General features: G+C 39.1%; 1 protein-coding gene across 1 annotated transcript in view; it reads left to right on the forward strand.

The window, feature by feature from the left end:
• slc16a4 (solute carrier family 16 member 4) overlaps positions 1-15,691 on the forward strand; it is an 81,246-nt gene that overhangs the window by 58,954 nt on the left and 6,601 nt on the right. Inside the window, exon 9 of the mRNA XM_071373121.1 lies at positions 9,418-9,511. Within this exon, the coding sequence (XP_071229222.1) occupies positions 9,418-9,511 (94 nt within the window). The remainder of the gene's footprint in view (positions 1-9,417; positions 9,512-15,691) is intronic.

Raw genomic sequence — 15,691 nt, forward strand, 5'->3', positions numbered from 1 at the left:
CTTGTACATCTTAACAACGTCCTTCTAACATGTTCAAAATAGAAGTCATGACACTTTGATGCCTCTAGTCTTTGATACATATAGTCTTTATTGCCTCTAGTCTTTGATACATATAGTCTTTAATACCTCTAGTCTTTAATACCTCTAGTCTTTAATACCTCTAGTCTTTAATTCCTCTAGTCTTTAATACCTCTAGTCTTTGATGCCTCTAGTCTTTGATGCCTCTAGTCTTTAATTCCTCTAGTCTTTGATGCCTCTAGTCTTTAATTCCTCTAGTCTTTAATTCCTCTAGTCTTTAATTCCTCTAGTCTTTAATTCCTCTAGTCTTTAATTCCTCTAGTCTTTAATGCCTTTAGTCTTTTTTGCCTCTCTTTGATTCTTCTAGTCTTTAATGTCTCTAGTCTTTAATGCCTCTAGTCTTTAATTCCTCTAGTCTTTAATTCCTCTAGTCTTTAATTCCTCTAGTCTTTAATGCCTTTAGTCTTTTTTGCCTCTCTTTGATTCTTCTAGTCTTTAATGTCTCTAGTCTTTAATGCCTCTAGTCTTTAATGCCTCTAGTCTTTAATTCCTCTAGTCTCTAATTCCTCTAGTCTTTAATTCCTCTAGTCTTTAATGCCTTTAGTCTTTTTTGCCTCTCTTTGATTCTTCTAGTCTTTAATGTCTCTAGTCTTTAATGCCTCTAGTCTTTAATTCCTCTAGTCTTTGATGCCTCTAGTCTTTAATGTCTCTAGTCTTTAATGCCTCTAGTCTTTAATTTCTCTAGTCTTTGATGCCTCTAGTCTTTAATGCCTCTAGTCTTTAATGCCTCTAGTCTTTAATTCCTCTAGTCTTTAATACCTCTAGTCTTTAATGCCTTTAGTCTTTTTTGCCTCTCTTTGATTCTTCTAGTCTTTAATGTCTCTATTCTTTGATGCCTCTAGTCTTTGATGCCTCTAGTCTTTAATTCCTCTAGTCTTTAATTCCTCTAGTCTTTAATTCCTCTAGTCTTTAATTCCTCTAGTCTTTAATTCCTCTAGTCTTTGATGCCTCTAGTCTTTAATGCCTCTAGTCTTTAATTCCTCTAGTCTTTAATTCCTCTAGTCTTTAATTCCTCTAGTCTTTAATTCCTCTAGTCTTTGATGCCTCTAGTCTTTAATTCCTCTAGTCTTTAATGCTTTTAGTCTTTTTTGCCTATCTTTGATTCTTCTAGTCTTTAATGTCTCTAGTCTTTGATGCCTCTAGTCTTTGATGCCTCTAGTCTTTAATGCCTCTAGTCTTTAATTCCTCTAGTCTTTAATTCCTCTAGTCTTTAATTCCTCTAGTCTTTAATTCCTCTAGTCTTTAATTCCTCTAGTCTTTGATGCCTCTAGTCTTTAATGCCTCTAGTCTTTAATTCCTCTAGTCTTTAATTCCTCTAGTCTTTGATGCCTCTAGTCTTTAATTCCTCTAGTCTTTAATTCCTCTAGTCTTTAATTCCTCTAGTCTTTAATACCTCTAGTCTTTAATTCCTCTAGTCTTTAATTCCTCTAGTCTTTGATGCCTCTAGTCTTTAATGCCTCTAGTCTTTAATGCCTCTAGTCTTTATTGCCTCTAGTCTTTAATGCCTCTAGTCTTTAATTCCTCTAGTCTTTAATGCCTCTAGTCTTTAATGCCTCTAGTCTTTGATTCCTCTAGTCTTTGATGCCTCTAGTCTTTAATGCCTCTAGTCTTTAATGCCTCTAGTCTTTAATTCCTCTAGTCTTTAATGCCTCTAGTCTTTAATGCCTCTAGTCTTTAATTCCTCTAGTCTTTAATGCCTCTAGTCTTTAATGCCTCTAGTCTTTAATTCCTCTAGTCTTTGATGCCTCTAGTCTTTAATGCCTCTAGTCTTTAATTCCTCTAGTCTTTAATGTCTCTAGTCTTTAATGCCTCTAGTCTTTGATGCCTCTAGTCTTTAATTCCTCTAGTCTTTAATGCCTCTAGTCTTTAATGCCTCTAGTCTTTAATTCCTCTAGTCTTTAATGCCTCTAGTCTTTGATGCCTCTAGTCTTTAATGCCTCTAGTCTTTGATGCCTCTAGTCTTTAATTCCTCTAGTCTTTAATTCCTCTAGTCTTTAATGCCTCTAGTCTTTGATGCCTCTAGTCTTTAATGTCTCTAGTCTTTGATGCCTCTAGTCTTTAATGTCTCTAGTCTTTGATGCCTCTAGTCTTTGATGCCTCTAGTCTTTAATGCCTCTAGTCTTTAATGTCTCTAGTCTTTAATGCCTCTAGTCTTTAATGTCTCTAGTCTTTGATGCCTCTAGTCTTTAATTCCTCTAGTCTTTAATGCCTCTAGTCTTTAATTCCTCTAGTCTTTGATGCCTCTAGTCTTTAATGTCTCTAGTCTTTAATGCCTCTAGTCTTTAATTCCTCTAGTCTTTAATTCCTCTAGTCTTTGATGCCTCTAGTCTTTAATTCCTCTAGTCTTTAATTCCTCTAGTCTTTAATGCCTCTAGTCTTTAATTCCTCTAGTCTTTAATTCCTCTAGTCTTTGATGCCTCTAGTCTTTGATGCCTCTAGTCTTTAATGCCTCTAGTCTTTAATGTCTCTAGTCTTTAATGCCTCTAGTCTTTAATTCCTCTAGTCTTTAATTCCTCTAGTCTTTGATGCCTCTAGTCTTTAATTCCTCTAGTCTTTAATTCCTCTAGTCTTTAATTCCTCTAGTCTTTAATTCCTCTAGTCTTTAATTCCTCTAGTCTTTAATGCCTTTAGTCTTTTTTGCCTCTCTTTGATTCTTCTAGTCTTTAATGTCTCTAGTCTTTAATGCCTCTAGTCTTTAATTCCTCTAGTCTTTAATTCCTCTAGTCTTTAATTCCTCTAGTCTTTAATGCCTTTAGTCTTTTTTGCCTCTCTTTGATTCTTCTAGTCTTTAATGTCTCTAGTCTTTAATGCCTCTAGTCTTTAATGCCTCTAGTCTTTAATTCCTCTAGTCTCTAATTCCTCTAGTCTTTAATTCCTCTAGTCTTTAATGCCTTTAGTCTTTTTTGCCTCTCTTTGATTCTTCTAGTCTTTAATGTCTCTAGTCTTTAATGCCTCTAGTCTTTAATTCCTCTAGTCTTTGATGCCTCTAGTCTTTAATGTCTCTAGTCTTTAATGCCTCTAGTCTTTAATTTCTCTAGTCTTTGATGCCTCTAGTCTTTAATGCCTCTAGTCTTTAATGCCTCTAGTCTTTAATTCCTCTAGTCTTTAATACCTCTAGTCTTTAATGCCTTTAGTCTTTTTTGCCTCTCTTTGATTCTTCTAGTCTTTAATGTCTCTATTCTTTGATGCCTCTAGTCTTTGATGCCTCTAGTCTTTAATTCCTCTAGTCTTTAATTCCTCTAGTCTTTAATTCCTCTAGTCTTTAATTCCTCTAGTCTTTAATTCCTCTAGTCTTTGATGCCTCTAGTCTTTAATGCCTCTAGTCTTTAATTCCTCTAGTCTTTAATTCCTCTAGTCTTTAATTCCTCTAGTCTTTAATTCCTCTAGTCTTTGATGCCTCTAGTCTTTAATTCCTCTAGTCTTTAATGCTTTTAGTCTTTTTTGCCTATCTTTGATTCTTCTAGTCTTTAATGTCTCTAGTCTTTGATGCCTCTAGTCTTTGATGCCTCTAGTCTTTAATGCCTCTAGTCTTTAATTCCTCTAGTCTTTAATTCCTCTAGTCTTTAATTCCTCTAGTCTTTAATTCCTCTAGTCTTTAATTCCTCTAGTCTTTGATGCCTCTAGTCTTTAATGCCTCTAGTCTTTAATTCCTCTAGTCTTTAATTCCTCTAGTCTTTGATGCCTCTAGTCTTTAATTCCTCTAGTCTTTAATTCCTCTAGTCTTTAATTCCTCTAGTCTTTAATACCTCTAGTCTTTAATTCCTCTAGTCTTTAATTCCTCTAGTCTTTGATGCCTCTAGTCTTTAATGCCTCTAGTCTTTAATGCCTCTAGTCTTTATTGCCTCTAGTCTTTAATGCCTCTAGTCTTTAATTCCTCTAGTCTTTAATGCCTCTAGTCTTTGATTCCTCTAGTCTTTGATTCCTCTAGTCTTTGATGCCTCTAGTCTTTAATGCCTCTAGTCTTTAATGCCTCTAGTCTTTAATTCCTCTAGTCTTTAATGCCTCTAGTCTTTAATGCCTCTAGTCTTTAATTCCTCTAGTCTTTAATGCCTCTAGTCTTTAATTCCTCTAGTCTTTGATGCCTCTAGTCTTTAATGCCTCTAGTCTTTAATTCCTCTAGTCTTTAATGCCTCTAGTCTTTAATGCCTCTAGTCTTTAATTCCTCTAGTCTTTAATTCCTCTAGTCTTTAATGCCTCTAGTCTTTAATGCCTCTAGTCTTTAATTCCTCTAGTCTTTAATGCCTCTAGTCTTTAATGCCTCTAGTCTTTAATGCCTCTAGTCTTTAATTCCTCTAGTCTTTAATTCCTCTAGTCTTTGATGCCTCTAGTCTTTAATGCCTCTAGTCTTTAATGCCTCTAGTCTTTGATGCCTCTAGTCTTTAATTCCTCTAGTCTTTAATTCCTCTAGTCTTTAATACCTCTAGTCTTTAATTCCTCTAGTCTTTAATTCCTCTAGTCTTTGATGCCTCTAGTCTTTAATTCCTCTAGTCTTTAATTCCTCTAGTCTTTAATACCTCTAGTCTTTAATTCCTCTAGTCTTTAATGCCTCTAGTCTTTAATGCCTCTAGTCTTTAATGCCTCTAGTCTTTAATTCCTCTAGTCTTTAATTCCTCTAGTCTTTGATGCCTCTAGTCTTTAATGCCTCTAGTCTTTAATTCCTCTAGTCTTTAATGCCTCTAGTCTTTAATTCCTCTAGTCTTTAATTCCTCTAGTCTTTAATTCCTCTAGTCTTAAATCCTCTAGTCTTTAATTCCTCTAGTCTTTAATTCCTCTAGTCTTTAATTCCTCTAGTCTTTAATTCCTCTAGTCTTTAATTCCTCTAGTCTTTAATTCCTCTAGTCTTTGATTCCTCTAGTCTTTAATTCCTCTAGTCTTTAATTCCTCTAGTCTTTGATGCCTCTAGTCTTTAATGCCTCTAGTCTTTAATGCCTCTAGTCTTTAATGTCTCTAGTCTTTAATACCTCTAGTCTTTAATTCCTCTTTAATTCCTCTAGTCTTTAATTCCTCTAGTCTTTAAATCCTCTAGTCTTTGATGCCTCTAGTCTTTAATGCCTCTAATCTTTAATTCCTCTAGTCTTTAATGCCTCTAGTCTTTAATGCCTCTAGTCTTTAATGTCTCTAGTCTTTAATACCTCTAGTCTTTAATTCCTCTTTAATTCCTCTAGTCTTTAATTCCTCTAGTCTTTAATTCCTCTAGTCTTTGATGCCTCTAGTCTTTAATGCCTCTAATCTTTAATGCCTCTAGTCTTTAATTCCTCTAGTCTTTGATGCCTCTAGTCTTTAATTCCTCTAGTCTTTAAGGCCTTTAGTCTTTTTTGCCTCTCTTTGATTCTTCTAGTCTTTAATGTCTCTAGTCTTTAATGCCTCTAGTCTTTAATTCCTCTAGTCTTTAAATCCTCTAGTCTTTAATACCTCTAGTCTTTAATACCTCTAGTCTTCAATACCTCTAGTCTTTAATTCCTCTAGTCTTTAATTCCTCTAGTCTTTAATTCCTCTAGTCTTTAATTCCTCTAGTCTTTAATACCTCTAGTCTTTAATTCCTCTAGTCTTTAATTTCTCTAGTCTTTAATGCCTCTAGTCTTTAATTCCTCTAGTCTTTAATTCCTCTAGTCTTTAATACCTCTAGTCTTTAATACCTCTAGTCTTTAATACCTCTAGTCTTTAATTCCTCTAGTCTTTAATTCCTCTAGTCTTTAATGTCTCTAGTCTTTGATGCCTCTAGTCTTTAATTCCTCTAGTCTTTAATACCTCTAGTCTTTAATACCTCTAGTCTTTAATTCCTCTAGTCTTTAATTCCTCTAGTCTTTAATTCCTCTAGTCTTTAATTCCTCTAGTCTTTAATTTCTCTAGTCTTTGATGCCTCTAGTCTTTAATGCCTCTAGTCTTTAATGCCTCTAGTCTTTGATTCCTCTAGTCTTTGATGCCTCTAGTCTTTAATGCCTCTAGTCTTTAATGCCTCTAGTCTTTAATTCCTCTAGTCTTTAATGCCTCTAGTCTTTAATGCCTCTAGTCTTTAATTCCTCTAGTCTTTAATGCCTCTAGTCTTTAATGCCTCTAGTCTTTAATTCCTCTAGTCTTTGATGCCTCTAGTCTTTGATGCCTCTAGTCTTTAATGCCTCTAGTCTTTAATGCCTCTAGTCTTTGATGCCTCTAGTCTTTAATTCCTCTAGTCTTTAATTCCTCTAGTCTTTAATACCTCTAGTCTTTAATTCCTCTAGTCTTTAATTCCTCTAGTCTTTGATGCCTCTAGTCTTTAATTCCTCTAGTCTTTAATTCCTCTAGTCTTTAATACCTCTAGTCTTTAATTCCTCTAGTCTTTAATGCCTCTAGTCTTTAATGCCTCTAGTCTTTAATGCCTCTAGTCTTTAATTCCTCTAGTCTTTAATTCCTCTAGTCTTTGATGCCTCTAGTCTTTAATGCCTCTAGTCTTTAATTCCTCTAGTCTTTAATGCCTTTAGTCTTTAATTCCTCTAGTCTTTAATTCCTCTAGTCTTTAATTCCTCTAGTCTTAAATCCTCTAGTCTTTAATTCCTCTAGTCTTTAATTCCTCTAGTCTTTAATTCCTCTAGTCTTTAATTCCTCTAGTCTTTAATTCCTCTAGTCTTTGATTCCTCTAGTCTTTAATTCCTCTAGTCTTTAATTCCTCTAGTCTTTGATGCCTCTAGTCTTTAATGCCTCTAGTCTTTAATGCCTCTAGTCTTTAATGTCTCTAGTCTTTAATACCTCTAGTCTTTAATTCCTCTTTAATTCCTCTAGTCTTTAATTCCTCTAGTCTTTAAATCCTCTAGTCTTTGATGCCTCTAGTCTTTAATGCCTCTAATCTTTAATTCCTCTAGTCTTTAATGCCTCTAGTCTTTAATGCCTCTAGTCTTTAATGTCTCTAGTCTTTAATACCTCTAGTCTTTAATTCCTCTTTAATTCCTCTAGTCTTTAATTCCTCTAGTCTTTAATTCCTCTAGTCTTTGATGCCTCTAGTCTTTAATGCCTCTAATCTTTAATTCCTCTAGTCTTTAATTCCTCTAGTCTTTGATGCCTCTAGTCTTTAATTCCTCTAGTCTTTAAGGCCTTTAGTCTTTTTTGCCTCCCTTTGATTCTTCTAGTCTTTAATGTCTCTAGTCTTTAATGCCTCTAGTCTTTAATTCCTCTAGTCTTTAAATCCTCTAGTCTTTAATACCTCTAGTCTTTAATACCTCTAGTCTTTAATACCTCTAGTCTTTAATTCCTCTAGTCTTTAATTCCTCTAGTCTTTAATTCCTCTAGTCTTTAATACCTCTAGTCTTTAATTCCTCTAGTCTTTAATTCCTCTAGTCTTTAATGCCTCTAGTCTTTAATTCCTCTAGTCTTTAATTCCTCTAGTCTTTAATACCTCTAGTCTTTAATACCTCTAGTCTTTAATACCTCTAGTCTTTAATTCCTCTAGTCTTTAATTCCTCTAGTCTTTAATGTCTCTAGTCTTTGATGCCTCTAGTCTTTAATTCCTCTAGTCTTTAATACCTCTAGTCTTTAATACCTCTAGTCTTTAATTCCTCTAGTCTTTAATTCCTCTAGTCTTTAATTCCTCTAGTCTTTAATTCCTCTAGTCTTTAATTTCTCTAGTCTTTGATGCCTCTAGTCTTTAATTCCTCTAGTCTTAAGTTGCTGCAGGGGGTGCTGAGATATTGGCCGGGGTATGTACATGTTCTGTGTTGTGTTCCTACATAGTTAGTTTAGTAACACTGACTAGTTAGTTTAGTAACACTGACTAGTTAGTTTAGTAACACAGACTAGTTAGTTTAGTAACACAGACTAGTTAGTTCAGTAACACAGACTAGTTAGTTCAGTAACACAGACTAGTTAGTTTAGTAACACAGACTAGTTAGTTCAGTAACACTGACTAGTTAGTTCAGTAACACAGACTAGTTAGTTCAGTAACACAGACTAGTTAGTTTAGTAACACAGACTAGTTAGTTTAGTAACACAGACTAGTTAGTTTAGTAACACAGACTAGTTAGTTTAGTAACACAGACTAGTTAGTTCAGTAACACAGACTAGTTAGTTTAGTAACACAGACTAGTTAGTTTAGTAACACAGACTAGTTAGTTTAGTAACACAGACTAGTTAGTTTAGTAACACAGACTAGTTAGTTTAGTAAGACAGACTAGTTAGTTTAGTAACACAGACTAGTTAGTTTAGTAACACAGACTAGTTAGTTTAGTAACACAGACTAGTTTAGTAAGACAGACTAGTTAGTTCAGTAACACAGACTAGTTAGTTTAGTAACACAGACTAGTTAGTTTAGTAACACAGACTAGTTCAGTAACACAGACTAGTTAGTTCAGTAACACAGACTAGTTAGTTTAGTAAGACAGACTAGTTAGTTTAGTAACACAGACTAGTTAGTTTAGTAACACAGACTAGTTAGTTCAGTAACACAGACTAGTTAGTTTAGTAACACAGACTAGTTAGTTTAGTAACACAGACTAGTTAGTTCAGTAACACAGACTAGTTAGTTCAGTAACACAGACTAGTTAGTTCAGTAACACAGACTAGTTAGTTTAGTAACACAGACTAGTTAGTTTAGTAACACAGACTAGTTAGTTCAGTAACACAGACTAGTTAGTTTAGTAACACAGACTAGTTAGTTTAGTAACACAGACTAGTTAGTTTAGTAACACAGACTAGTTAGTTCAGTAACACAGACTAGTTAGTTCAGTAACACTGACTAGTTAGTTTAGTAACACAGACTAGTTAGTTTAGTAACACAGACTAGTTAGTTTAGTAACACAGACTAGTTAGTTCAGTAACACAGACTAGTTAGTTCAGTAACACAGACTAGTTAGTTCAGTAACACAGACTAGTTAGTTTAGTAACACAGACTAGTTAGTTCAGTAACACAGACTAGTTAGTTCAGTAACACAGACTAGTTAGTTCAGTAACACAGACTAGTTAGTTTAGTAACACAGACTAGTTAGTTTAGTAACACAGACTAGTTAGTTCAGTAACACAGACTAGTTAGTTCAGTAACACAGACTAGTTAGTTTAGTAACACAGACTAGTTAGTTTAGTAACACAGACTAGTTAGTTTAGTAACACAGACTAGTTAGTTCAGTAACACAGACTAGTTAGTTCAGTAACACAGACTAGTTAGTTCAGTAACACAGACTAGTTAGTTTAGTAACACAGACTAGTTCGTTTAGTAACACAGACTAGTTAGTTCAGTAACACAGACTAGTTAGTTCAGTAACACAGACTAGTTAGTTTAGTAACACAGACTAGTTAGTTTAGTAACACAGACTAGTTAGTTCAGTAACACAGACTAGTTAGTCAGGACTAATGTTTCTGGGTTCATTTCCTCCCCAGGTGGACCTGGTAGGACAAGAGAAACTCAACAACTCCATGGGATTCTCTATGTTCTTCGTAGGCCTCGGCTGTCTGACAGGACCTCCTCTCGCAGGTGAGGGAATCTCACGCACGCACGCACGCACGCACGCACACACACACACACACACACACACACACACACACACACGTACAGTCTTGTATAACTCAATCATCTGTGTGTGTGTGTGTGTGTGTGTGTGTGTGTGTGTGTGTGTGTGTGTGTGTGTGTGTGTGTGTGTGTGTGTGTGTGTGTGTGTGTGTGTGTGTGTGTGTGTGTGTGTGTGTGTGTGTGCGTGCGTGAGAGTATGTGCGTGCGTGTGTGTTCTTGTTTCGAAAGACAGAAACAGCCAGGTGAAAAATAACCTATAGTTTAGCTGTTTGGAGGTTGATTGAAGTGCTCACATTTCATCAATCAATCAAATGTATTTATAAAGCCCTTCTTACATCAGCTGATGTTACAAAGTGCTGTTCCGAAACCCTGTCACGACAGCTGATGAAACTGTGGGTTTGCACAGCTGAATAATTTCTCCACAAACTGTCAGAAACCGAGGGAAATTCATCTGCGTGCTCCTCGTTCTCACCAGGGTCTTGACTTGACTGCAGTTCGGCATCGTAACCGACTTCAGTGGGCAAATGCTCACCTTAGATGGCCACTGGCACGCTGGAGAAGTATGCTCTTCATGGATGAATCTGGGTTTCTATTGTACCGTGCAGATGGCAGACAGCATGTATGGTGTCGTGTAGGCAAGTGGTTTGCTAATGTTAATGTTGTGAACAGAGTGCCCCATGGTGGTGGTGGGGTTATGTTATGGGCAGGCATAAGCTACGGACAACAAATACAGTTGCCTTTATCAATGGCAATTTGAATGCACAGAGATACTGTGATGAGATCCTGAGGAAAATTTCCTAGATCTTACATGGCCTGCATACTCACCAGACATGTCACCCATTGAGCATGTTTGGGATGCTTTGGATCGACGTGTTGGACAGCGTGTTCTGGTTTCTGCCAATATCCAGCAACTTTGCTAAGCCATTGAAGACGAGTGGGACAACATTCCACAGGCCGCAATCAACAGCCTGATCAACTCCATGCGAAGGAGATATGTCGCGCGGTATGAGGCAAATGGTGGTCACAACAGATAGACTGGTTTTCTGATCCACGCCCCTACCTTTTTTTTAAGGTGTCTATGATACATGTCTGTATTCCCAGTCATGAGAAATCCATAGATTAAGGCCTAATTTATTTATTTCCTATTGACTGATTTCCTTATATGAACTGTAACTCAGTAAACTCTTTGAAATTGTTACATGTTGCGTTTATACTTTTCTTCAGTGTAGTATAAACTAGCATAAACTAATCTGCATTTGATCTAATCTAAATACAGACCTAGCTATGTAAAAAACATGTTTTTTACAATGCATCTACTATAAAGATATACTGTATATGGTAAACACCTTCACATCTTGTAAACACCTTCACATCTGGTAAACGCCTTCACATCTGGTAAACACCTTCACATCTGGTAAACACCTTCACATCTGGTAAACACCTTCACATCTTGTAAACACCTTCACATCTGGTAAACACCTTCACATCTGGTAAACACCTTCACATCTTGTAAACACCTTCACATCTTGTAAACACCTTCACATCTTGTAAACACCTTCACATCTGGTAAACACCTTCACATCTTGTAAACACCTTCACATCTGGTAAACACCTTCACATCTGGTAAACACCTTCACATCTGGTAAACACCTTCACATCTTGTAAACACCTTCACATCTTGTAAACACCTTCACATCTTGTAAACACCTTCACATCTGGTAAACACCTTCACATCTGGTAAACGCCTTCACATCTGGTAAACACCTTCACATCTTGTAAACACCTTCACATCTGGTAAACACCTTCACATCTTGTAAACACTTTCACATCTTGTAAACACCTTCACATCTTGTAAACACCTTCACATCTTGTAAACACTTTCACATCTGGTAAACACTTTCACATCTTGTAAACACTTTCACATCTTGTAAACACCTTCACATCTTGTAAACGCCTTCACATCTTGTAAACACCTTCACATCTTGTAAACACCTTCACATCTGGTAAACACCTTCACATCTTGTAAACACTTTCACATCTGGTAAACACCTTCACATCTTGTAAACACCTTCACATCTTGTAAACACCTTCACATCTTGTAAACACTTTCACATCTTGTAAACACTTTCACATCTTGTAAACACCTTCACATCTTGTAAACACCTTCACATCTTGTAAACACCTTCACATCTGGTAAACACCTTCACATCTTGTAAACGCCTTCACATCTTGTAAACACCTTCACATCTGGTAAACACCTTCACATCTGGTAAACACCTTCACATCTGGTAAACACCTTCACATCTTGTAAACACCTTCACATCTTGTAAACACCTTCACATCTTGTAAACACCTTCACATCTGGTAAACACCTTCACATCTGGTAAACGCCTTCACATCTGGTAAACACCTTCACATCTTGTAAACACCTTCACATCTGGTAAACACCTTCACATCTTGTAAACACTTTCACATCTTGTAAACACCTTCACATCTTGTAAACACCTTCACATCTTGTAAACACTTTCACATCTGGTAAACACTTTCACATCTTGTAAACACCTTCACATCTTGTAAACACCTTCACATCTTGTAAACATCTCCACATCTTGTAAACACCTTCACATCTTGTAAACACTTTCACATCTTGTAAACACCTTCACATCTTGTAAACACCTTCACATCTTGTAAACACCTTCACATCTTGTAAACACCTTCACATCTTGTAAACACTTTCACATCTGGTAAACACTTTCACATCTTGTAAACATCTCCACATCTTGTAAACACCTTCACATCTGGTAAACATCTCCACATCTTGTAAACACCTTCACATCTTGTAAACATCTCCACATCTTGTAAACACCTTCACATCTTGGGAACACCTTCACATCTTGTAAACACCTTCACATCTTGTAAACACCTTCACATCTGGTAAACACCTTCACATCTGGTAAACACCTTCACATCTTGTAAACACCTTCACATCTGGTAAACACCTTCACATCTGGTAAACACCTTCACATCTTGTAAACATCTTCACATCTTGTAAACACTCTCACATCTTGTAAACACCTTCACATCTTGTAAACACCTTCACATCTTGTAAACACCTTCACATCTTGTAAACACCTTCACATCTTGTAAACACCTTCACATCTTGTAAACACTTTCACATCTTGTAAACACCTTCACATCTTGTAAACACCTTCACATCTGGTAAACACCTTCACATCTTGTAAACACCTTCACATCTTGTAAACACCTTCACATCTTGTAAACACCTTCACATCTGGTAAACACCTTCACATCTGGTAAACACCTTCACATCTTGTAAACACTTTCACATCTTGTAAACACCTTCACATCTTGTAAACACCTTCACATCTTGTAAACACTTTCACATCTTGTAAACACCTTCACATCTTGTAAACACCTTCACATCTGGTAAACACCTTCACATCTTGTAAACACCTTCACATCTGGTAAACACCTTCACATCTTGTAAACACCTTCACATCTGGTAAACACCTTCACATCTTGTAAACACCTTCACATCTGGTAAACACCTTCACATCTTGTAAACACCTTCACATCTTGTAAACACTTTCACATCTGGTAAACACCTTCACATCTTGTAAACACCTTCACATCTTGTAAACACTTTCACATCTGGTAAACACCTTCACATCTTGTAAACACTTTCACATCTGGTAAACACCTTCACATCTTGTAAACACCTTCACATCTTGTAAACACTTTCACATCTTGTAAACATCTTCACATCTTGTAAACACCTTCACATCTTGTAAACACCTTCACATCTTGTAAACACCTTCACATCTTGTAAACATCTCCACATCTTGTAAACACCTTCACATCTTGTAAACACCTTCACATCTTGTAAACACCTTCACATCTGGTAAACACCTTCACATCTTGTAAACACCTTCACATCTGGTAAACACCTTCACATCTTGTAAACACCTTCACATCTTGGGAACTGTGGTCTATGAACAGATCTAAGCCTATTTCCAGGAAAGAAAAGCTGCATTCCCCTTCCGTCAAAACGTCAACCCCCTTGAACTCAATGACCAACTGTAGAGAGGGGGATTAGAGAGGGGTAGGAGAGTCTTGAGAGCTGAGAGGGGATCTACATTGATAAACTGGTATTTTATCACCTAGTATAAATAAGTATAAACCAGTCCAAATGTAACTCTGCAGAGACCTAGCTATATCCAGGTGTCTACTAGATATAAATGGCAAACTGAAACATCTTGTAAATACTTTTCCATCTTGGAACTGTGGTCTACGCACACTGATGTAAGCCTATTTGCAGGAAAAATAACGCTACATTCCTCTTACGGGTGACTTTTGACTTCAAAACCTGTAGAAGAGGTACCCTTGAACTTATTGACACAGAGGGGGGGGTTGGTTTTGGGGAGGGGTGGGAGGGTCTCCCAATTGGTCAGGCCGTCCTGAGAGCTGAGAGGGGGATCTACATTCCAGTGTCAAAACGTGACTATTGGTGACCCCTTACGGGGTTAGGGGTCAGGAAATAGCATGCTGCTATGTTTACCATCCATGCTGCTAGTCCTGCAGGATGAACTTAACTCACCGCAGTCCACCATGACACCGACACACACACAACCCCCCCACCCCCACAACCAGCTCGCTATACAGGCTGTGTGTTAGTATTCCACCCAGACCCCCCCCCCCCACAACCAGCTCGCTATACAGGCTGTGTGTTAGTATTCCACCCAGACCCCTCCCCCCACAACCAGCTCGCTATACAGGCTGTGTGTTAGTATTCCACCCAGACCACCCCCCCCCCCACAACCAGCTAGCTATAGAGGCTGTGTGTTAGTATTCCACCCAGACCCCCCCCCCCCACACACACACACACAACCAGCTAGCTATAGAGGCTGTGTGTTAGTATTCCACCCAGACCCCCCCCCCCCCCCCCACAACCAGCTAGCTATACAGGCTGTGTGTTAGCGTTCCACCCAGCCCCCCCCCCCCACAACCAGCTAGCTATACAGGCTGTGTGTTAGCGTTCCACCCAGACCCCCCCCCCCCCACTACCAGCTAGCTATACAGCCTGTGTGTTAGCGATCCACCCAGGCCCCCCCCCCCCCCACCTCCAGCTAGCTATACAGGCTGTGTGTTAGCGTTCCACCCAGACCCCCCCCCCCCCCCCCACTACCAGCTAGCTATACAGGCTGTGTGTTAGCGTTCCACCCAGACCCCCCCCCCCCCCCCTACCAGCTAGCTATACAGGCTGTGTGTTAGCGTTCCACCCAGACCCCCCCCCCCTACCAGCTAGCTATACAGGCTGTGTGTTAGCGTTCCACCCAGACCCCCCCCCCCTACCAGCTAGCTATACAGGCTGTGTGTTAGCGTTCCACCCAGACCCCCCCCCCCCTACCAGCTAGCTATACAGGCTGTGTGTTAGCGTTCCACCCAGACCCCCCCCCCCCCCCCCCTACCAGCTAGCTATACAGGCTGTGTGTTAGCGTTCCACCCAGACCCCCCCCCCCCCCCCTACCAGCTAGCTATACAGGCTGTGTGTTAGCGTTCCACCCCCCCCACCAGCTAGCTATACAGGCTGTGTGTTAGCGTTCCACCCAGACCCCCCCCCCCCCTACCAGCTAGCTATACAGGCTGTGTGTTAGCGTTCCACCCAGACCCCCCCCCCCCCACCAGCTAGCTATACAGGCTGTGTGTTAGCGTTCCACCCAGCCCCCCCCCCCACAACCAGCTAGCTATACAGGCTGTGTGTTAGCGTTCCACCCAGACCCCCCCCCCCCACTACCAGCTAGCTATACAGCCTGTGTGTTAGCGATCCACCCAGGCCCCCCCCCCCCCCACCTCCAGCTAGCTATACAGGCTGTGTGTTAGCGTTCCACCCAGACCCCCCCCCCCCCCCCCCACTACCAGCTAGCTATACAGGCTGTGTGTTAGCGTTCCACCCAGACCCCCCCCCCCCCCCTACCAGCTAGCTATACAGGCTGTGTGTTAGCGTTCCACCCAGACCCCCCCCCCCCTACCAGCTAGCTATACAGGCTGTGTGTTAGCGTTCCACCCAGACCCCCCCCCCCCTACCAGCTAGCTATACAGGCTGTGTGTTAGCGTTCCACCCAG

The sequence above is a fragment of the Salvelinus alpinus genome, chromosome 28, assembly GCF_045679555.1.
Source record: "Salvelinus alpinus chromosome 28, SLU_Salpinus.1, whole genome shotgun sequence".
NCBI classification, from domain to species: domain Eukaryota; kingdom Metazoa; phylum Chordata; class Actinopteri; order Salmoniformes; family Salmonidae; genus Salvelinus; species Salvelinus alpinus.